Consider the following 24155-nt stretch of genomic DNA (forward strand, 5'->3'; position numbering starts at 1 on the left):
AATTCTGGAGAGGCCACATTGTTAGAAGAAAAACTTGACGTTTCATGTTCAGCAGTGATGCTAACATTTAACTGAGATTGCATCATTCAAATGAAATAATTGATAGTTAAATAAAGTGACTGCCTTGGCACAGGGACTTGATGTTGAGGTTTCAGAGGTTTCATCATGAAGAAGAATAGGACAGAGTGACCTCTGTGTATTATGTATCATTCTTGCTGTGGAACATTGACTGCATGTCTTTAAGCAAACGTATGCTGCAGCTGGACGAGTTTGGCAATAGGAAAGTTAAGTTTTTGGCTTTGTGGGAAGGGATGGAGGGGCATAAAATGTTTGGGTGGTTTTTTTTTTTGTTTTTTTGAAGAATATTGATAGTAGCGGATGGGAAGTATCATAATTACTTGCTGAATTATGTGAAGGTTTTGTTTCTCTTTACAAAGAGCCCATTGTGGTCATGTAAATGGCCATTTGGCCATTATGACTAAGCAAATTAAACCCTGTAGGCGTCTGTTCTTTTCAAAACAACAACAATCAAAATTGCTCTTCCTACATTTCTCGAAAGTATTGTAGACAATGATGAAGCCAATTAACCAAAAAAAAAAAAAACCACACAAAAACTGGAGTGCAACTAAGCTTTGGAAGTTTAATGTGGTTTAAGTTGCACAGCACATTAAGGGCATAATTTTGCAATACTTGGGATACAATAAAACCATAAAACCCTGCCCAGCATTGTCCCTTGTTAGAGGTGTTTTTAAACATCTGTCACCAGAGAGCAATTGCACAATTAAAAATGCCTTGGATCCAGTGTCCTTTCAATGAATGGAAGGGTTCCATCAATTTGAGGAAAAGACTATGTAGTGGAGACTCTTACTGGAGGAAGGGAGGTGGTTTTTGCTTATTCCCTCTTCCCTGTCCAGTCTCCCCTGCCACTTCCCAATGTTCCCAGTGCTCTGATTTTATCTCACTTTTCGACTAGATACAGGTAGGTAGCCGTGTTGGTCTGCCATAGTCAAAACAAAATAAAATAAAAAATTCCTTCCAGTAGCACCTTAGAGACCAAGTAAGTTTGTTCTTGGTATGAGCTTTCGTGTGCATGCACACTTCTTCAGCACACGAAAGCTCATACCAAGAAGTGTGCATGCACACGAAAGCTCATACCAAGAACAAACTTACTTGGTCTCTAAGGTGCTACTGGAAGGAATTTTTTATTTTATTTTGTTTTCAACTAGAGTACTCAGAGGGGCTAAACACAGCAGATACACCAAGTCATTCGCTCAAAAAAGCCAGCCCCATAGGAGCAGGAGCTGGCATCCATTCCAGAGGGCCGTTGGCTCTATGAGGGTCATTGAGGAGACAAGACAGTCCAATTGAAGCAGGTCCTGATGTTGCCTTTGCTCTCTTCTTCCTTTCCACAGGACAGTTGGGAGGGGCAGATCTATGGAGAGAGAGAGTTCTGGGGATTTGTAATGCTCACTTCCAATATGAAGTGAATAACAAATGCTTAGTACTTTTCCAGGTCTGATTTCACAGAGAACTGGAGAATTCTTTTCTTTCTACCCCTTCCCATGCAAACCTCCTGTATCTCAACCAAATCCACCAACTATTCCTCCAACTGACACCCAAAATTCCTGCCATCCCACCCATGCTGATCCTCTAGTAGCAATCCCTGACAAGTGGAAGAAGGAAAAAAGGCAGTCCTCAATTGATTCCCTCCAATGACTGGTATTATTCATACAGCATACCAGATACCACTAATGGTAGTGGGGGAAGACTTATTGCCAGTCTCCTAAACCAGGCACTGACCAGACCAATACCCACTTAGCTTCAGCAAGGTTGCTGTATCATGTGCCTTTGGATCACAGCTCATTTGCAGACTCTCCAGACCATTATCCCATATAAATTGGGGTTTGAAGCTGAAAGAATGATTGAGGCTTGCCTAATGATTTTGGTTATGTGTATGTGTATCTGAATCAGGGACTCCCCAGCTTACTGAACATTTTTGTAAGGTGAGGACGTAATCCAAGAGCTAGCTTTGTCAGGGTTGCTTAAACTTAAGTTTTTCTTCTCAAATAAAGCCAGAAAGTAGAGTCAGAAATGTAGTAGTGAGTAAACAATTATCTGGGGTAATCTATATCAATTACCTTTATGGTTTGGGTTTCATCCAGTTCCAACTCTGACTCAGATCATATATGCATGCATGTCATTACTTATATCCAGGGTACTTTGGCTTATCTGAAACTTTGACAACCATAATTCCAATAACTCATTCATTTACAAGATTCCCAGAGTTACACACAGCAATAATACTTAATATTAAAGTTGTTGCCCTTATAAATACACTTAAAAGTATTGTGAACAAATCAGGACAAAAAGTCAATTTCTGTTGAAAAAAATGAGTTAAGATATCCAAGTTCAACATCAGTCTCTGAGTTTTATATTTAATTTTAGAAGCCATAACTAAATGTTTTAATTTGACATTATTCTTAACATCATGCTAATTTGTTCCAGATGTTCCTACAGAGCCAAACGCTGCAATTTTTGCATAGAAAGTATGTGCATGGGTGATTTATTCCAAAAGAGCTTCTATTTTACTGCATTTTATTTCTTCTCAATGAAGCACTTAACAACATGGTTATCTTTAAGGCTTTTACTTAATCATATGGATATAATTTTTTTCAATTTACATTTTTAGTTCTTTAGTGGTGGACACGGGACGTTTCTTAAACTGGTCAGATTAAATGCACATGTCAAAAGCATCTTGTATGCAAGTCTGAAGCACTTTCTGTTGCAAAAGCCTTCATAGAAGATATAGAAGTGATTGTGGTTTGCTGCTAGGTTGTGGAATAGAGGTAAAACGACAATGAAAACGTCAATGATTCCCCCTCACCAAATATTACATAATCATATATGACAATAATGTAAGTTCACTCTTTTTATATAAAAAAGCATAGTACATTGTGAACACTTAAGACGTGGGGAAAGCAGGGCCAGAGAAAACCATACTAATTTTTTTGTCATTTCTGGGCTGATGTTCAACATTTCAATTTAAAACCTATTTCCGCTGGGTTACATTTCCAGTTTTTCTCTAATATGATCTTGGAAAACTTTGCAATTAAGCAGATATTTTTAGAGCTGCATACGAAATGTGAGAAGCTTCCAATGTGAAACCTGCCACATTTGAACATATTGTACAGCCGTTACTATACCTAGAAACACCATTTCTGAAAAATTCCAAGAATGTCATCTGGCTCTGCTCTTTGGAAATGTGGCACACATGTAATGCAGTTCATCGCAAGAAATCACCATGGGCTTGTGGGACTGTAAGAAGCTGAGGAACAACATCCAGGAGAGCTGCCCTTTCTCCCTTTCACTCTGTAGGCAGTCAGCATGATTCTGAAATTGTTTAATGCTGTGCTGAAACCTGTCCCATAAGTTCTCAAAATGTTTTCACCTGCAAAAGAGGGATCTTTTTTTTCTGCATCTTTTTTGGGGGGAGGGGGGGCACATATTTACAAGTGCTCACATGAGACATATGAGTTTCCCCCAAACTGCTCCAGAGTTTCACTGTTATCCTTAATGGGGAACCATAGGTCATAGGTGTCATTGGGAAGCCACCTGATCAGGCCATACTGTGATGCATGATATGGATCCAGCTCATAACATTTGCAAGTACTTAATATGAGATTAATTTTTATAGTCCTCTCCAACAGCTCAAGGGAATGTGGAGGAGCGCTGGGGAAATTTGCATGTCATGTCAAAGTAGCTGAGTCAAGTGATAGTTGCTCGCTGCAGACAGGCCATTTTTAAGCAACATGTGGTGAAAGACAGCTGGGATTGACAACAATAGGACTTGAACATTTGGTGATAATCAGCTCTCATTGCACTACCACAAGCGATGGAGAACTTCAGTTCAGCTTTCATTTAAATGAAATTTTGCAATGCAATTTCCCAGTCAAGTAATACGGTATGCAGAAAATGAATTTCGTTGGGTAATGTGTGACTAAAAATGCAATATTAGTGGAAATGACATACAGATTATTCATTCTATTAGGGATAATCACTTACAAAAATGTGAGTATTACAGAATATTGCATACAAAATGTATATATTAGGCAAAATTTCATACTAAAATGCTTACGAGGACTTCTTTAAAAAAAATACAAACTTACGTGGAAATGTGAAAAACTGAACTTCATATTGAGGAACTGAGAAAAACTGAAATGGACAGATTCACCCACCCCTAACTAGCTCATGGCAATGTATTTTCACTTTATCTTTATGACATCTATTCAGTACTGAATATAACTTTTTTATGCTGCCATGTCCTCAGTATCACCAAACCCTCTTGTGGATCCTCCCACATTTATTAAAAAGCTGTTCTTCACCACTTTCTGCTTTCTATGACAGGCAGAAATATTCAGAGTTCCCTAGGAATAGGCATTATTGTTGAAAAAATTCTGTGAATTGCAGCTCTCTGGGGGGAATAGGGGTCTTTTAACAACTCGCAGCCCAATTAATGAACTACAGCTCCCAGGATCCTTTGTGGGGGGAAGAGCCATGACTGTTTAAAGTGGTATGATGCTGCCTTAAATGTATAGTGTAGAATGGACCCCAGGAAAACTTGCAGTTAAAAATGAATAGATATAGTTGGAGAATAGGTGCTAAAAAGCAACACTGTAATAATGTTAAGACAGGCAGGCCCTGTTCTAGAGTAAGAATAGCTTGCCAGTAATGTGTGACCATTTGAAGAAGTATTTTCCAGAAAAACTTATTGAATAGCATAGACCATGGGTAAGCAAACTAAGGCCCTGGGGCTAGATCTGGCCCAATTGCCCGCGGATGGTCTGGGAATCAGCGTGTTTTTACATGAGTAGAATGTGTGCTTTTATTTAAAATGCATCTCTGGGTTATTTGTGGGGCATAGGATTTTGATCACACACCCCTAAAATATAGTCAGGCCCCCCACAAGGTCTGAGGGACAGTGGACCGACCCCCTGCTGAAAAAGTTTGCTGACCCCTGGCATAGACATTGTATCCATTCCAGCTATATTTCTCTTTACACACATTTCTATTTAAATAAAAATGAGTTTGCATTTAAAAGCCAACTTACCAAATTCATACCTTCCAAAATTGAAACACAGGGTTCAAAATAGGTACTACTATGAATTTTGTAGTGCAGTTACCCAGCCAAGTAACGTGCACCAATTTCATATACTAGGATATATTGGTAATCTTACTCTTTCCCTCTTGGTTGGCTTTCATTTGCCCCTTTCTTCAGTTTTGTCAAGCTTTGTTGTATAAGAAAGTATTGCAGCAGACTTTTTTCAATTAGGTTTTCCTCTTGCTTGCTGCAATAAAACTCCAGATGTTTTGGGACTTCATGGTTCTCTGGATATTCTTTTCCTTTATTTTAATTTTCTTTTGTAACATGCCACACATGTGGTATTTTGGCCTTTTAAGATGTTGTGCTATGCTAATCAGCCCACTTTTATTCTTTTTCTTTTCCCTTTGTTGCCTTTATTTTGCCTTTGGTATATCGGTTACAATACTTTGGAAACTTTTCTTAATCAAATCAGATTTAAATTAATGGGAAGGAGGTGGGAAGAGATTGCACAACTGTAAGTTCTTTTAAAAGGAGAATGTGCTGAAGATTTCCATTGCAGAAGTTCCATACTTTTCTTGCACCAAGAAGGGAGGCATACCTTAGTGGTGGAACATGTGCATTGTTTTGATGAAGTCCCAGGTTCAAAGGTGCATCTATGGTTCAAGGATCTCAGGTAGCAGAGCTGGAAAAGAATCTGGGTAGAACTATTTTCAGTTGGAGTATACAGAACTGAGACAGGCAACTGTGCAAATGCAAGTTAGCTTTGTGTACATTTATAAGTCTTTTCTGTTCCTGTATCTTAAACAGAGCCTTTGATTCATGCTGGTATGTCTTCTACCAAGTTTTGTGTCAAAACATTTGTCACAGTGGAGACATTACTTTTTAAGGGCCCATTCTTACAAATACTTCCATGAGCAGTTATAGAGATGCCAAAGGCAGCATTCATAGAAGTACAATGTTTACCTGGTTATACTATCAAAGTTACCACATCAGAAGAGAATACCAAAATAAAGTAGCTTTTCCCTTGGCAAACAGAGGAAAAAATGTAGAAAGGGATTAAGCAGATGATTAGATGAACTTCAGTGTTCAATAGGGTTTCCAGATGCCTCTTATTTTAAAGTAAGTCTCACAGTTTAGATAGCAATGCATTGCTCTAGAATAATAGAATTGCAGAGTTGGAAAGGAGCCTATGGGTCATCTAGTCCAACCCCCTGCAACGCAGGAATCTCAACTAGATCATACATGACAGGTGACCATTCAACCTCTGCTTAAAAATCTCCAAGGAAGGAGAGTCTACCACTTCCCGTGGGAACCTGTTCCATTGTTAAACAGCTGTTAGTGTCAGAAAGTTCTTCCTGATGTTTAGTAGGAATCTTTCTTGTAACTTGAATCCACTGGCTTGGGTCATAATGGGCACCTCAAATCCACAGAACTCTGTAGGGCAGATTTCTTAGTTCTATAGTAACCCTTGTTTGGAGCCACAAAGACTTCATGCCCACCCCGGTCCTGGACTCATCCAGCTGAAGTGAGGGGTCAGATATGGACCAGCACTTGGTTCCTTTGCCTCAGTTACTGGGTGCTGGATCTTGCTTTTGTCACCATTTTGTTGCCATGGCTAAATAGGACAAAAGGGGATTTGGGTGCCTCTAGTTGAAATTAGTAATATCAAGCAAACAAACACATGTTGTATTGTTTTATTACAAGAATTAAAAATCTACAGGAGACGGGATAGTCAGTAATTAATAAGCTGTTCTGTTATTTGCAGTTTACAAATGTATCCAAAGGCTTGGGTGAGAGGGTTTCCAGGCCATACTTGTATTTTGTTCCAGACTTTCAACATAGTCTTGCAAACATCTGAGCCATATGAGCTGCCTGTTGAGTCCTGTGAAATTATATTAACATGCATACATATTATGTTTACAGACTTGGGGTAGGGGGCACATGTCCTTTTAAAAAAGAGATTCTGGCATTCGAATCAGTGGTGTATATATATTTAAAAATCTTTTGAATACTATTCATGCACACATTTTCCTGTATGTATAAGGAGTAGAATGTGTGCAAACCCTAGCCCTTTAATATTTACTGTGTATTGGAAGTTTTGCAATTGCTTTGGAATAAGAAAAAACATTTCATAGTGCTCAGAAACAGCTTAGATATTTTGAGCAGACAGAAGACTTCCTATTGATAGCCATAAATGTTTTGGGAATGAAACATTTCAGGTTTTCCATCTGTAGGCTGTCTGAGATGTCAACAGCCAATATGACCTGGTGTTTCCCTTGTAGGTCTATAAATAAAAGGTAGCTTGTTTAACTGATCTTGCAGCCGAAAGCAGAGGTGTGTATTAATGAGCTTTCTCTAATGGCACACTGACTCTATTTACAGCACCGCCACTGTGAAGCCTTCTCTCTTACAGTCATAACTCATTTCCGATGAAAATGTCAGTTATTGCTCCACCTTACGGCCCAAGCTGTTTGGTTTCTAGTTGGTTTCTTCCCGTTCCCAACAACTGACAGCTATTCTAGTCATGACTGTGATTAAGTATCCTTAGGAAAGCAGTCAACATTTGATAATATATTGGCTTACGCTCTTGTTCCCACAACATGCATTTATGATGTGGTATGGGAGCAAAGAAAATGCATTTGAGCAATGATGATGTATCATATATAGATGATTGTGGCAGGCATAATGTTATGTCCTTAGAACCATTTATAATTTTGCTTCTAGTAATAGGATTTCTTAGGAAGTGCATGGCATTTTAAGTTTTTTAAAGAGGTATGTTGTCATAGAATCATAGAATTGTAGAGTTGGAAGGGAACCCCAAGAGCCATCTAGTCCAACCCCCCGCAATGCAAGAATCTCAATTAGATCATACATGACAGACAGCAATCCAACCTCTGCTTAAAAACCTATATCCCACAAAATATATTTCATACTATTTCTGCTAATGAGTAGAGGATATATTTGATGGCAGTTGTCCCCCCACCCTTCGCCCATTCACTCCCAAACACTTTTTAAGTTTTGGGATTGTTAAAAAGAAATGTAGTAGTAGTAGTAGTAGTAGTAGTAGTAATTTGTACCCCATCCATCTGACTGCGTTGCTCCACCCACTCTGGGTGGTTTCCAACAGAATATACAAAAACACGTCACACATTAAAAGCTTCCGGGTACAGGTCTGTGTTCAGGTGTCTACTGAAGGTTGTATAATTATTTATCTCTTTGACGTCTGATAGGAAGGCGTTCCACAGGGCGGGCACCACTATCAAGAAGGCCCTCTGTGTGGTTCCCTGTAACTTCACTTCTCACAATGAGGGAACCATCAGAAGATCCTTGTAGCAGGAAGAGAAAAAAAAATGAATAAGCTATTTTGTTGAAGGGTGTTTTACATGTTATATTTTTTACATTTAAGAGCTCTGGTATACAGGGGTCAATTTAGCCTGTGAATTGATGGTTTGAATTTGGTATGAAAACCCCAGCCCACTATAGAAATGGATCACCAGCTTCATAGGTATTCAATTTTATATAGTCTAGGGTGGCTGACCTGTTTTGGCCCCAGAACCAAATTGCCACCCACTCAAACCACCCAGGGGTTTCATCACGGTGGGTATGGCTACATGTATCAGATAACCATATATATAGCACATGCATTCTTGCACACACATACTCAGAGCACATAGACAAAGGGCTCCTTGAGAATGGGGGGAGGAATCAAAAGGTTCTGGTCTCAGTGCAGACCTTCCTCCTGCTAAAGTGCTAAGCAATCTCAGTACTCCACATTGACTGCTCCCCCAGCATTGCAGTGGAGATTCAAATTGCTTATGTCCTCATGGGGTATTTCTTCCCATTTTCTGGTACAACATCATTGTTAAGAGGTCTGACATCCAAGACCTCCTAGCAATGGCACCCTGGCAGAGGGAGAATGCCAGGCACCTTAATGACTGCAGAAGAGATTGCCCAATTTTGCCAGGTTACTGTAAGTGGCTTGGTGAGCCTTGGTATGTGCTGCATGTTATCATATATATGATAACATGCAAGTGATTTTTGCATCTGCAAAAAGTTAACATGTGGAATTGTACCCTAGGAGGAACAGAACTATTGTATACAGTAACAAACGTTTTTTGGGATGTAAGGCTAATGTATAAATAGCTAGGTTGGCATTGTATTCACTGTTATTGCATGCAGTGCCATGCAATGTATTTGTGAAGTGTGGCCGTTCCTAAATATGTTTACATTATGTCATAGAAGTGAAAATATGTTTATTCAAGCTGTTTTTTGCAGACGCAAAAGATTGTTACTATTATCCCAGGTGTCAGTCTTGAGAAAAAATGTGTAAGGGTGTGAGATGAAAGAATGACAGATTAATACCAGATGTCTGGGAGATATGGCTAGAAGCCTTCTAAGTTGACCGAGTGGTTCTTATTCCTACTGCTCTTTAGAAACTGTATATTAACTCCTTGTAGACATATCATATAATGTATGAAAATGACCAATAATTTCCATGATAAATAATTTGAAAGGAGCTAAAAAAAACCCAGATTTCAGCACTATTTTAGATTCTGTGAATGGTTTTAAATAGGGCTGCACTGAAAATAGAATGACATTTTCACCAAAGGTTTTAAGAGCACCTTGCATTCTATGTAAAGGCTGGAAATATTTGCCCACACTCTGAAATAGTTACCGGTATGTTTGCCCTCAATGACACCATCACACAGTTAAACCTGATTGTCTATGTGGTGTCATGTTGATTCATGATAGGCTTACAGAGAGAGCAGTAAAATTCAGGAAGCACTGCCCTTACCCTGAGCTGACTTTTTTGTTTGCCTTTAGTTGATATCAACTAAGTCTGACTGACTGACGATATGATGACATTATTTCTAAGAAAGAATGAGTTACTCAAAACAAATGGCACCGAAACAGCAGCTTAAGACTGATCAGGGAACAGACTTAAACAAGATGTAATAAAGAGAAGGTTTGCATTTCATCCCCTCCTGCCTCCTTCAATTGCTGCTGCTATTTAGGAATGCAATAACTTTCTATTCAATATCCCACCTCAAACTTGATTTAGATTTTTTCCCCAGTCTTAGTGTATGTGGGCTGTCGAAATCACCTATACTCAATAATAATAATAATAAATAAATAAATAAATAAATTATTATTTATACCCCACCCATCTGGCTGGGTTTCCCCAGCCATATAGTTCAAAATTTAATTCTGCTTTGGGAAGGTAGAGTAGAGGGTCATGGCAGGACATCTGCAAGCATTCTTGAATAATACTGTATATTTAGAATGATACTTATTACCCAGACAACTTCCAGTTTGAGTTTAGGCCTCGTCATGTGTATAAATCAACATTGGTCATCCTGATGGGTGACCTTTACTCAGAACAAGACAAAGGGAGTGTGATCTTGTTCCTTCTTCTTGACCTATGTCTGTTGATACTATTGACCATAGTATACTCCTGGATCAATTCCATGGGATGGGTCCAGTGTCCGGAGAGGAGTGTTGCAAATTATGCTCGTTGTTAATTCTCCATAATAAGTGATTAGAAGAGGCTGTGCAAGTTCCATAATGGTTGCAGTGGTGGTCTGGATGAGGGCAGTATTATTTTTACTGATAATTTTCTTTTTTAATTCTCTTTGTAAATCACTTTTGGGGTGTGTGTGTTTTTACAATCAAGTGGTGTATAAATTTTAAGAAATAAATAAAATAAATAAATTGAGTCTAGATGGAGGCTCTGTGGGTAAGCAACTCTTGTGTCCAAGAAATAGCCCAGAGTGGGATTTCACTCCTTCTGAAAGAGTAGACACAGAGTCTGGGGGCCCTTCTGGATCCAGAGGACCATGTGACCCTTGTGCTATGACTGCCTTCCAGTAGCTTCAACTGATGCAATAGCTGCATCCATTTGCAGACCAGTACAGGCACTGGTAACTTCAATATGGGATTATTGAAATGCACTCTCTGTGGAGCATCTCTTGCGGTTGTTCGAGAAGCTGCACTTAGTGCAGAATGCTGCAACATGATTCCTGACAAGAGTGAGATCCTACCAGCATATTACACCTCTACTCAAAGATCTGTACTGGCTGCTCATTTGCTATTGCGCCAAGTCCAAGGTCTTACTATTAGCATATAAAGCCCTTAACATATTGGGAGCAGTTTCCTTGCTCTCTGCTTGACTACTTTGATCTGTGGAACTTGCACTCTATACAACGTTCACTCCATAACTGCAAGGGGCTGAGCTTTCAGTGTGGCAACACCAATGGTCTGAAACTGCCCCTGCTTATTAACATTAGGCAGCCATCCTTGTTGTGCTGTTCCAGATACCTGCAAAAAAACATTTTGGTTTTGGCAAGCCTACCTGGAGGTAAACAAGTTATGCATACTTGTTCCTAGTGATTTCATTTGTATATTTAAAAATTATTTTAAATTGTTTTACATACACTGTTTTTAGATATATTTTTAATTTAAGTGGTTTATAAATTCTAAATAATGTTGTTGTTTTTTCTTAAGAAAGAAATGGCCTACACTGAAAATGTACTGTACAAAATGGAATAAAAAGAATTTTTTTTGGGGGGGGGGAGAAAGAGAGAAGGAATTACCTACACTATGCCGAATGTAGAATTAAGTTCAAGAACTGCAGTCCTTAAAAACTTATCTTTCATTTCCATTCCAAATGATTGCCCAGAAAGTCTTGGATATGTTCCTACCACATGTGCCAAAGGCAGAAAATCCAGAACAGGCTGCATGGATCTTGGGGTTGGAACACCTACGTCAGAGGGGCTTCTCTGCAACATCTGTATTTCATGGCTTTCCTCTGATCCTCTGGTGTGTCGCTGCATTGTTTTCAATGGAATTGTGCCAGCGCCAGCAACATGTTCAGCAGCTAGGGAAAAATGATGCCCGTGCACTGCATAATTAGTTACCCTAAAGGAAACAGCAGCAAAATGGCTGTCATCAAATCTTAGAGCTGGAAACAACAAAGTGGATAATCTAGCCCAGAGATTGCCAACTGGTAATCCTTGAGCCAGATGTGGCCCACAAAGCACTTTTATCTTCTGGCCCTACCAAATTTGAAACAAGAAGTCATAACTTTTTTGCCTAGAGGTTTACTTACAAAGAACATAAAATTGCTTTCAAACATTGTGACAGCTAGAGATAATTCCACACTTAAAAAAAAATTATATGTATTCATACAGTTTTAATCCCTCTGCCATTAGCTGCTCAGAAACAATAAGAGTATGTGCATTTTTTATATTTGTTTTATTGTATTGCTACCCAATGTATTTTCCAGAAGGGCAAAAGAACACAGCCAATCTGTCTCTGGAGGAGATTTTTTGAGATGCACATTTGTTCCTCAGCCCTCCCACCCAAGTCAGTAACCTCTACTACTGCTTAACTGCCAAAAACTTCTGTTCTGCAAAGTACAGGTCTAGCACCTGGGCAATGGTCTGCAGATTAGACAGCTAATTATACAGACACTGGCTCTCCTAATACATTCAAATTGCTCTTTCTGTGGTAGTACATACTGCATTAGAATACCACCAACAGAAGCTTGTTGGGCATTTTTATAGCACTCTAAAGAAAGACGGTTCCACTAGGTAGCTTGTCCCAATGCTTAATTTTAATAGCAGCTGCCACATTTTTAGAGACTGAAATAAATTCCAGAGATTACCAAAAAAACCCTGGTTCCAGTCTGGAACCCTGATACTCTCACTGAATGTACAACTAATTCTTCAGTCTTGTAAAATTGAGTGGAAGGTGGCAGCAACAGAAAACAGAATTAAGGCTGCAATGCTATAATCATTTTCACAGAAGTCCCATTGAAAGCAATAGGGCTGAGTAGACATGTAGACACTGTAAAAATGCTAAATTTGTGAGGGTGTTTAGAAAGGAGAAAGGGGAAGGCTTAGTATAACAGAGTAAAAATGAGAGGGCTATAGACAGGAGTTGTGTGTTTTCAGAGTTCTGTCATCCCCAAATGGACTTAGAAAATGTCATGTTTGCCAAAGCTACTCTTAATTAAATGGACAGCTGCACAGTTGTTGGACAGTAAACTTAACAAAACTTAGATCTCAGGTTGCATTTTTCTTTTTTGAAGTTGTTTGCTAAAATATGTGTTCTAGTTTCTAGACCTTTAGCATTTATTTATTTTATTTACTTTTTACCTGGAACCGAAATCTTCCAAGCTTCATTGGCACCTAGAAAGACACCAAATATTCCAAGGGGGGATTCCCTAGCAGCCAAATAAAATTTCTGAGTCACAGGTCACTTATTTCTTGTTTTAAGGTGACTACTCTTGAGAAGAAAGTTGCCCGTTGATGCACATAACATTTCACTGTGCATTTATCCATAAAGCTAAGTCTGTCACATAGACCAAATAACATGTAACAGCAAAGGGCAGCAAAAATGTAAAGGTCTTGTTACCTGTCATCCCCCTATGGTATATATTGAGATTCTATTCTATGTAATTTTCTCTCCAATTTGAGGATCACTTCATGTGGACAAGGCTTCCTCAAGTGTAGAGAAGTGTAGGCACACCTGGTCAAGAAAAAATAGATGTTGGGATTTATTTATTTATTGTATGAATATGGCATCTCTTAAATCATATAGATTCACAAGGTAGCTAGAAATATATGATCACAATAAATGAGAGCAGTTAAAACAACGAGAACAATTAAAAAGTACAATTTTAAAACCCTTCTTATAATCCCGCCACCCTCACAGGCACACACAGGAAGGGACTTTTCAATGGATGCTCCCAGAATTTGGAACTCTATTCCTAGAGAAGCTAGATTGGCTCCATCCTTGTAGTCCTCCTGCTGGCAGGTTTTTCCCCCCCTTGGAACACCCACTTTTCTCCGTTCACAGAGTTGGGTTGTTGAGGTTGCCCTCAGGCATCTTTGTAACCAGCCAGCTCCAGCAACTTAAAACCTATGTCAACCAGCAGTTAAGAAGCTAATAACAATCACAACGTATTTACAGTGTTGCGGACAGAATGTAATAAAATACAACTTTTTCACCAGTGTGCCACTAGCTGGTGGATTATCTAAGAAAACTAAGAGTCTAGTTGGCACACTGAAAACAACAACCACTACCACAAATTCCTCCAGACCTCTTTCCCCACAAATTCACTTGTAAGTTGCATGCCAAAGGAAGGGCCGTAGCCTTTCTTCATAGCCAAAGACATCAAGAAGCTTCAGAACTGGTAGGGTCTATCACTGCTCATACCAGGAAAAGCATCACTGTGGGTGACACAATGACAGAAAATCACAGAGTTGATGTGCTTCATATAAAATTTTTTGTCCTATACATGCAGTTGTGAAGTGTGATTGTGCATCTGCCACGCAAAGAGCAGGTGCTATAATTGCAGGGTCTGTGAGTTTTGTTGTTGTTGTTGTTACACGTAACTCACAATGCACTTTCATTTTACTTTTGTGTCTATGTGGCATTATTTTTTTGATTGGTGTTTAGAAAACTGGAGGTCAGTTACACCCACACACTGTTGTTGTAGATTTATGTACATTACATTGTGGGGTATTATTGTTAACTCAAGTGATTATTGTGCAACTACTGTTTACTAGAAAAGCGATGTTCGAAATGAAATCATATATTATTATTTTTAAAAGCCTTGCAAATGGTTTTATGCTGAATACTTTCCACCAAGCATTTTATTTGTATAGCTTTCTCTGGGTACATTAGACACCAAAACCAGATTGAGACAGTCAGTTTTGCTATTGAAAAGTAATTTCTCTGTTTTGTTGGTGGCAGCCAATGATCTGATCTTCACAGTAGCTCTTGTTCCAATACTTCATGCTGTTCACAACATTGAAGAGAACTCTTCCTATGCCGCTGAAAACTTGTTCTTTCTTATTGCTTAAGCTCCTTTACTTAAACAGTCTCTAGAAGCCTTAACACTGTGTACATAGAAGAATACAGTATTACCGACCCCTACGCCATGCATAATGATGGATTAAGACAGCGGAGCGAAATCTGTTTCATCCATAAACTTCAGCAGATGTTCTGAATTCTGGTTGATTTGTTGCATGTCCAGTTTGGATTGTTTTTTCAAACACTGTACTCATTATAGCAGGATATGGTTTATTTAATAAAGCTTTACAGAGTTTTTTTATGGCTTTATTGCAGTTTGAAGGGTGCAACAAAGCATTTTCTCGACTTGAAAACCTTAAGATTCACCTGCGGAGTCACACGGGTGAGAAGCCTTATCTTTGTCAGCATCCTGGCTGCCAGAAAGCTTTCAGCAACTCTAGCGACCGGGCTAAGCATCAGCGAACACACCTGGATACTGTAAGCATCACATTATTCTATATGACGCTATATATAGTGCATCCTTTGTAACAGGACCTTTCCTGAAACCAGCACAGCCATAGAATCATAGAATTGTAGAGTTGGAAGGGATCCTGAGGATCATTTAGTCCAACCCCCTGCAATGCAGGAATATGCAGCTGTCCCATATGGGGATCGAACCTAGAACGTTGGCATTATCAGCATGCGCTCAGTCTATTCCTGTGTGCTACAATGTGTTTTTAGAAATAAAAAGGGGGAATTATTATTATCCTATCAATAGGTTCTCCATGGGCTTTATTTTATTTATAAAAAATATTCATCAAAACTGACTTCAGGGTACTTTACAATAATTAAAAATACGAGGTCATCATTAAAATGCAACACAGAGAGCAACATTGGCACACAACAGATAAAGGAGCCAGCAGAAATATTTAAAATGCCTTAGAATTATTTTTGCTCTTTAAGGTTTTGCCTAGCACCTAAAAACAACAGTGTTGGTGCCTTGCATGTCTCCTTGTGGAGGGCATTCTACAACTGGGACATCAGTGCCAAAATAGTTATCTGTCTAGGAGGGATTTGGCAAATACTAAGGCTTGGCATAAGGGGTCGGCATCATCAGGCACTTGCCAGAACCTTGAGTCCTCTGAAGGGCCCACCAACCCCCCCCCCATCCCATCTTAAGGTAGGCTGGTGCTAGCAGCAATAGAAAAGCAGTAATGTAATAGGAAATCACCCTTTTAATTCCCTCACACTGTCTTCAGGGCCTGACAGAGTGTTCCAAAGGTATTGTGAGGAAATTAAAATGGCAGGCTCCAGCAGCTCAACGAGCTTCTTTGTTACTCGTGCCCACCGGCTTCAGGATAAGGAGGCCAGAGTTTCCATTGCTTAAAGGGGGAAGGCTTCACTGTCTGCTTCTACACTGCCAAAGGCCTCACCAAACTTGACATCATCAGCCCTGTAGATCACCTTAAAGTCAGGCAGGTTGCTACAAGAGTGAGCAACCCTTCAGATTGTCAAGACCTAGTAAACAGCATGACTTTGAACTGAAATTGGAAGCATGTTGGCTGGTAGTGAAGAAAGGTTTTTTTTTTAAGATTGGACAGAAATGGTCTGAACAAACTGCCCCGGTCAAAATACTGGTAGTTCTGGACTATCTTCACAGGCAGCTCCAGTGATTCATACTGGAGCCTACCAGAGCATGGATAACCATGGGCAGACTATCTTTATCCTAGAGAGCTCACAACTGGCACACTGGCTGTAACTACTGAAAGGCACTTGGCACTAATGAGGGCCTTTTAGGGGTTACTATTGACCACCCCTTCCACAATCCCAACTGAAGCAGACTTCAGAAGCAATTAACAATTTTTTAAAAGTCCTAAGACTTCATGTCAGCATTCCCTAAGCTGGCACCATATGTTTTGGACTCCAACTCCTATCATCCCAGCCAGCATGACAAAAGATCAGGGCAGATGAGAGTTTTAGTCTAAAACACCTGGAGAGCACCAGGTTGGGAAAGGCTACTTTGTATTGTGACAATATATTGTCATTACTAAGCTCCCTACCCCAACAGCACTTACAGCCTCCTTTATGTAAGGTGGTATAATGCTTGATTTTGCTGTCCTAGCGTTTTCAGTGCTGTAGTAAAACATCATTAATTCAGATAGCCCACGGTACTTCCAAGAGTATTTGGGACCCATTGCACTATATGTTAAGGCGGTATTATACCACTTCAAACAATCATGGCTTCCTCCCAATAAGGGTGCTGAGAGTTGCTAGGACGCCCCCATTCCTGTCACAGAGCTGCAGAGTTAAATGTATTGTTTAAATGCATAGTGCAGGTGGAGCCTTGGATAGTGATAAACAGATACAATGTAAATAGGGTTATATCGACTTCAGCAAACTACCACAAACTATTCAATTAATTAGAATTTCTAGAGATTTCTAAGTTATTACAGTTTGGATAATATCTATTTTACTATACAGTACTGTCCAGATCATGTTAGCCTTTACTAGTGTCAACCCACCCATGAAAGCAAAGCAGACTCCTTAGGTCACCTAAGCTCCTGGGCCAAAGCTCATAAAGAATAACAGCAAGAGTCCTTCCTTTGTCTTTTTGAAAGAGGTGAATATGTGGTTTAACGTTTGGCCGGGTGTTTATGGGGCAGAAACCTGGCGGTTAATTGATATTTACTTTTAAAGCAGCTACACATTTCAGACAGTACAGCATTAAGGAATGTGTAATGTACATTATGCCCTCCAAAAACAAACAAGCCAGTCAGTCACATTTTCCAAACCCAAGCACACTTACAATAACAATGTTTTATTTATTTGAAAGTCAGCTTTAGAGATTTGAATTTGTAATTACTTCTAAAATGTGGCTCTTTTGAAATTTAATATGCTGTATAGGATGCACCTTTTTGAAGTTGTAACGGCTTGACGTTAATGTAAGTGGAATGAGGTGGAAGGGCAGACTAACTTGGCTCACAGAAATAATTTTGTAGAGTTCGGGGTACATACAGAACCAAGTCCCTCTCTGCCGCCTTGTTTTTTTGTATGGGTGCTGTTGCACATCGTTTTGTAGATTTCATGGTACACCAGAACCAAGTCTCTCTCTGTCTCCTTATATCTTGTTACATGGGTGTTATTGCAAAGAGCTCCTTTAACTTTCTATTCTCTTTTTCCTTCCTTCTTTTTCTTTACTTTTTCTCCCATATCTGTCTTTACTCTCTGAAATATTCATAATCAGCAAAAAGGTACAGTAATAATTTTGACTAACCTTTTCTTAGTGCTGTAGCTTAGTTTTCTAAGCATTCTTTAAAAAAATTTTTTTTTGCTGCATTCACAGCCTGCATACGCCAGCATTCATTTTCTTATATATTTTCACCTAATTATTTAATCAATAATTTTAGATTTGTTTTCTTTTGCCTTTTTAACATAGATCTAAGTAATTAGAATGTGTCTTGCATGCTGGTGTTTAATGTTCCAAATGCATGAAACAGAAGATCTGCAGTTCGCAGAGCAAACTCTGATCCCTTTTAATATGCCTGCTGTGTAACTGAATCCTGTGTGAAAGTGAGATTGAAAAGGTTTGGACTAGTATGGATGGACTTTTTCTGATCTAGTTTCCCCCATCCTTAATAATGTGTTACTATAGCTGGGAAAATACTCTGCCCAGTTAATTCCACTAAGGAATTGTTTAATGGTTTCCATCATCCTTCCTCAAATTTCGGTTCTCTGTGTGTTCCAGGCACTTTCAATAAATTGACTTTCATATGTAAGTTTCTGGGTACGTATCAGGTTAGCCTTTGGAGCTTTGAGATGGTGAATGATCTTATTATTCCTTTGGAAATATCCTGCTGGTACAAGGAGCAGGACTACTTATTCCTCTGGAGGCGCCTACAAAGAAAAAGGATTTATATGGACTGCTTAGTTCTTATTGAATGCATGTGGAAGTGATTTGAGATTCCGAATGCAGGTCAATCTGTCATTTATCTTCTCTGAAAGGAGAATCTGTAAATAATTACGAAGACCTGTTAGAATGTGCTGGTTTGATCGAATAACAGATTATTAGGTTAGGGTTAAGTCTAGGGCTGTCCTGGAAACTGGATTAGAATCTACCTTTTAAAGAAGAGATAAGATGACTGCTTTTATAGTGCTGGAAAGATTTACTACCAATGTTGTAAACCAGAATTGTTAAATTTTGTCCAAAAGAAGGAACAGAGCTTTGTCGTAGAGCAGGAGGAATCAATTTGGTGCCTGCCAGGTGTTTTAGACTACAACTCCCGTGATATCTGTTGGCCATGCTGGCTGGGGATGATGGGAGCCATAGTTCAAAACATCTGGAGGGCACCGTGTTGACTGCCCCTGAAAATGAAAAGATTGTAGAATTGCACTGGATTGTCCTAATGCCATATTGTCTAGCCATATTATACCTCTGATATGTCAACTCAGCCAGCTAGGTTGTAGGATGATAAATGCACAGAGATCAGCAGTGAGCAAACTTCCTTAGAAAATGAGGCTACTCTGATATTTGAAATAAATCTTCAGAATGGTTGTGCCCATGTGGGTGCCCCTAGGATTGTGCAGCGTTTCTGATGGGCTGTTGGTCTGATGTGTTGTCACAAAAGTATTATGTAGGGGTTGTCCACAGGGGCACAGCAGGATGTGTGGTTGTAAAGACTTGCGGGGGAAATGTTGGCAATACTGTACTGTATTTCTTCAGTAGTTGTGGACACTGGACAGAGGAAGTGCCTCTTAAATTTAATAAAAAGGATGGACATATAAAGAAAGTATCATTTAGTTGTTAGGCATCGTGGCATTTTCAAGACCTGATGTAATTTTCTCCATTGCAGTTTCATCTAGTACACCTTATCCAAAAACATTAAGTACCCAGATGTGTAAAGTGCTTCAAGCATTTGGACTAAGTCCAGAATAAAAGCGATTACTGCAGCAGATCTGGATGTACTACCTCTGGTTCTTTGCCAGGCCTGTTATACACAGTTATGCTTGCTCAAGTAGCATTTTCAAGCTGAGCAAAGCAACTAGAGGCTTCATAACTTGTTTGCACATCACCAACTATCCCTAAATATTTCATGTTCTGAACATAACAGTTCATACCTTTAGGATAATGTTTCCAATACAGACATTCTTCCATGTTATCTTTTCCCCTCCCCTTTCCTCTCCACATGCTTACAGAAACCATATGCCTGCCAGATTCCCGGGTGCTCCAAGCGCTATACTGACCCAAGTTCCCTCCGAAAGCATGTGAAAGCTCATTCTGCCAAAGAACAACAGGTGCGTAAAAAGGTAAGACCATTAGTCCAAAAAGGCAGACAATTCCAAATGAATGTTTACCTGAAGTGTTTCATTGAACGTCATAGGGCAATTCTTAGTTCACCCTGTCAAATAATCAACCATCGTCAGGATATACACCCAATTTCTGTACTGTACCAAAATCTGCTGAAATCTGTAATAAATAAAGTTGAGGCCTGTTTAATCCCAAAATAGTTTTAATGTGTTTACTGCTACTTCATCATTCGTTGACCCCACTGTCCTCAGCTTCACTGCTCTTGGACCTGCAACTGAGAGGTCATAAGAAGCTGCTTTATACCTGGGCTTGGTCCACTCAGCTTAGCATTGCCCATTGGCTGCAGCTTTCAAGTTTTTTAGGCAGAAATCTTTCCAGGATCGAACATGGAATCTTCTGCATGCAGCTTCACAACATGCCACAACCTGTCCCCTGTGCATTCAATTCCTGCCTTTTTTCAGGCAACGGTACATCAGTGAGCTCTAAAATTCTTTTAAGAGAACAAAATGAAGTAGTTATTTAGTAGTAGTTTAAACTTTTATTGGCTGCAGCTGCTGACTGTGATCCAGAATTTTCAATCTTTGTATGTGAAAAAACAAACTGCCTGCAGGATGGAAAGCTAAACTGATTTGCCTGGATCTTTTAGTTTAGAATAACTGAGCCCAAGGGAAGGCGGAATGCAAAACTGTAAACTTCAAAACAATAACCATTTATTAATGGTCACAACAGAGGATGGCTGTTTCTGTGTAATTTGAGCCTTGTGTTATGACAAAAGCTTGGCAACATCAGCATGTTTGAATGAGAATTAGAAATGCTTTTCTTTCTTAATTCTCTTCTCCTGCTGTTTTTAATATGATCAACATTGTGGTTTGCAAAGAGCATGCTTCGGACACTTTTGCCAGTGCATTCATTTACATGGAAAACAGCTGCCATATCAGCAGTACCTCTTGCACATTACTAACAGCCCGCCATTTTGTCAGCTCTAATCTGATAAGTGCAAACACTTTTCCTCCCCTATCAAATACCTTTCCAACCACTGCAGTTACAAAAGTGATGCAATCCTTTCAAGAGAAGGAACCCAAGATACTAGAGGGGAATATGCAGCCAAATTACTCCATAAAATTGTGAGGAGCACAAGGGTACATTATGTTTCTGAGAAAAAAGATGCTGCTGGTCTAAGATCAGCATGCTTAATTTCTGTGTGCAAGAAAACCCAAATGATTTCTAATTAGAAGCACTAAGCACCTAATATATCTTCAATTACTCTAGTCCTGGAAACAATGACATTTTGTTTCTTCCTTATATATGTAGGCTATAAGCAAAAAAGCATATGCATCCAATTAACTGCACTTTAGTTCTGCACTTTGAAATGAAAATCTCTTTGTTTTATCCTTCCCGTTTAGTTACACTCGTGCTCTGATGCTGAACAAGACATACTAAGTGAGTGCTTAGCCATGCAGCAACTCCACCCTTCTTCACAACACATTTTGGATGGCAAGTGTGGGCGATCAATGGGCCACCATGATCTAATAACAGGTAGGAACATTTCTCAAAGATACATTATAGCATGCACCATCCAGTCTGGTGCCCACAGGACCAAGATTCAAATCCCCACCTAGCCACAAAGCTTATCAGGTAGGCAAAGGCAAAGGCACTATCCCTTGGTCCATCTTGCCACACAAGGTTGTTGTAAGGCTGAAATAATACACTGAAGTTCATGGGGAGAGAATGTGACATAGCAAATAAATACAATTTTGAAATCTGAGGTGTTGAAAAAGTTTCCATACTGTACATTCAAAGTAGAACCAGTGCTCCCCCCCCCCCATGGGGCACTCAAGGGTACGCATTACTAACACCTCTCTTTTTGTTGTTAAAAAGTGTGACACTTACTGTAACAACTTCAAGTTGATTACGGCACCTATTTTTCTAGAAAAAAAGTACTGATAGGACTAAATGCATTGGCTGATAACTATGCATTGTTGCAAGTAAAATATGCAGATAATTAGAAGTTGGCTTGAAATGAGTCTTCTCAAAGAGTGCTTACAGCTGATGTGTATTTTTTGTTCAAACATGTTCCTGATTATTTTTCCAACAGTCCATAATGGATAGTTCATGTTTATGGTACCCATGTGAATTGGCCATCAGACAAATTTTCTGCCGTTGCCAGTCGAGCACCTATGTAATTTTAGATCCTGGATTTAATGCGACATCCTTTCAGGCTGTCCTGTATACCACTGAATTACAAAGCACACAATTAACATTTGTCTTTTCCCCACTCCCCAAGCACCATACTATGCTTTCCAACTGCTTCTACATTCCTGATGCGTAAGAGCACAAAAACAGTGTGCCAGCCTTGATTAAAAGAAATATTTTGAGCATGTGCAGTTTTGCATTTTAAACTTGCGTAAATAATTTTTAAAAAGAATAAAAATTACCAGGCCTTTGGGTAATTAACACTCTATTGCATTTTAAATGTGTTTTGGGGGAGTGGGGGTTATTGGTTTGTTTGTTTTTGTTTTATTGTATATTTTGTGTTCTCATTTTGTTGTGAACCATCCTGTGATCTTCAGATGAAGAGCGGTATTGAAATTTAATAAATAATAATAGTAATAAATCCTGGCACCATCATGACTACAATGATAAAATGAAGTTTGTGTCTACTACCATTGCTGCCATACATATTCATTTGTGAATAAGCACCATTTGTTGTAGAAAAGGGTAATCTAAAAAAATAATAAAATCAACATCTGTAACCATATGAATACTTAGACAACCACCCCCTGTATATGTGTGGGTGGGTGTACTCACCTACACACTGGGTCTGGTTGCCAATGTCTCCATCATCTGCCACTCTCAGGATTGTCATTGGGCTGGTCCTGGTTTTTGGCTTGGAAGTCCAGTCCTAGTGCAACACTGGCCATTATGCCATGTATTTAAGTAAAGGCTCCCTGGAGATGTGGAGCAGGGAGCTTTCAATTTGTAACTGTTTGCTTAAGAAACAGGCTTATTCATTATTTATGTCATAAATTTTGATAGTGCTAAAACTGAAACCATAGTTTCTTTGTTCGTAGTGGTTTAGGCCTTCTCTCTCAGTAAGTTGTATCAACAGAAAAACATGCCTTGTTTGTTTGTTTAAAGTTGATAACAAAATAGAAAAATAAATTTCCCAGTCTTCATTTCAAAGAAGCTGTTTATCTAGGACCTCATCGGCAACACTATTATAATTAGTTTTGTTTTGGGGCACTCAGCTAGTCAATATTTTTTTGAAACATTAACCACAATATTTTTAGAATCAACATTTTAAAACTGATTTAAATGAGGTGCATCATTTAAGTCCTGATTTTTTTTTTAAAAAAAAAACCTCTTGTATTTCACGTAGGCACAGTTTCTTGTCACAAGTTGTTGTGACTATTATTGGTTGTTGTGGTAGTAGTTCTATATTTAATGAGTCATAAGCAAACAAGAGAGATCCCTGCCCCAAGGACCCTACTATGTGGAAGAGTCCGAGAGATAAAGAGTCAAAGAGGTGAATAGGTAAGAAAGGGAGATATCAGGGGGTGGAAAGGTGCAAGTGGAGTTGTGCATGCTTAAGCTTAGTTTTAGGTTCAGGACATGACTAAGGGGTTAAGTTAACACTTCAGCTAAATGAAAAACAGTGAGTTATAGCCTTGTAGGTGGGTCCAGTGGTACTATGGGTGGGATGCCAAGCTGCCAGTAAATGTATAAGATAGAGCACAAAGCACTAAAGACTTTCTTCTTCCAAGTTAGTAATTGGAACCAACAGGTGGGTCTCAAGCAGAGGTAGAATTCCATTGGTAGGAGCTTTAATAAAATGTTTGGGAATTGAAATTCCTGTGTAGTGTACATAGTAGACTACACATGCTTCAAAAAGTAATGTGCAAGTCAAATTCACCATATAAAGCTTCCCTTTATTCTGCTTGAAAATAC

At 39.1% G+C, this 24155-nt stretch overlaps 1 protein-coding gene across 4 annotated transcripts in view; it reads left to right on the forward strand.

The window, feature by feature from the left end:
* The window catches only part of GLIS1 (GLIS family zinc finger 1), a 178857-nt gene that overhangs the window by 126715 nt on the left and 27987 nt on the right, over positions 1 to 24155 (forward strand). For 2 of the 4 annotated variants that reach the window (XM_033152089.1, XM_033152091.1), the window contains exons 5-7: positions 15239 to 15400; positions 20096 to 20194; positions 21611 to 21743. In XM_033152089.1, coding sequence (XP_033007980.1) covers positions 15239 to 15400; positions 20096 to 20194; positions 21611 to 21743 — 394 coding nt within the window. Of the gene's footprint in view, positions 1 to 15238; positions 15401 to 20095; positions 20207 to 21610; positions 21744 to 24155 lie in introns of all 4 variants that reach the window. The other 2 variants (XM_033152088.1, XM_033152090.1) reach the window with 1 other exon arrangement.

This window comes from Lacerta agilis, chromosome 6 (assembly GCF_009819535.1).
Source record: "Lacerta agilis isolate rLacAgi1 chromosome 6, rLacAgi1.pri, whole genome shotgun sequence".
In the NCBI taxonomy this organism is placed as follows: Eukaryota; Metazoa; Chordata; class Lepidosauria; order Squamata; family Lacertidae; genus Lacerta; species Lacerta agilis.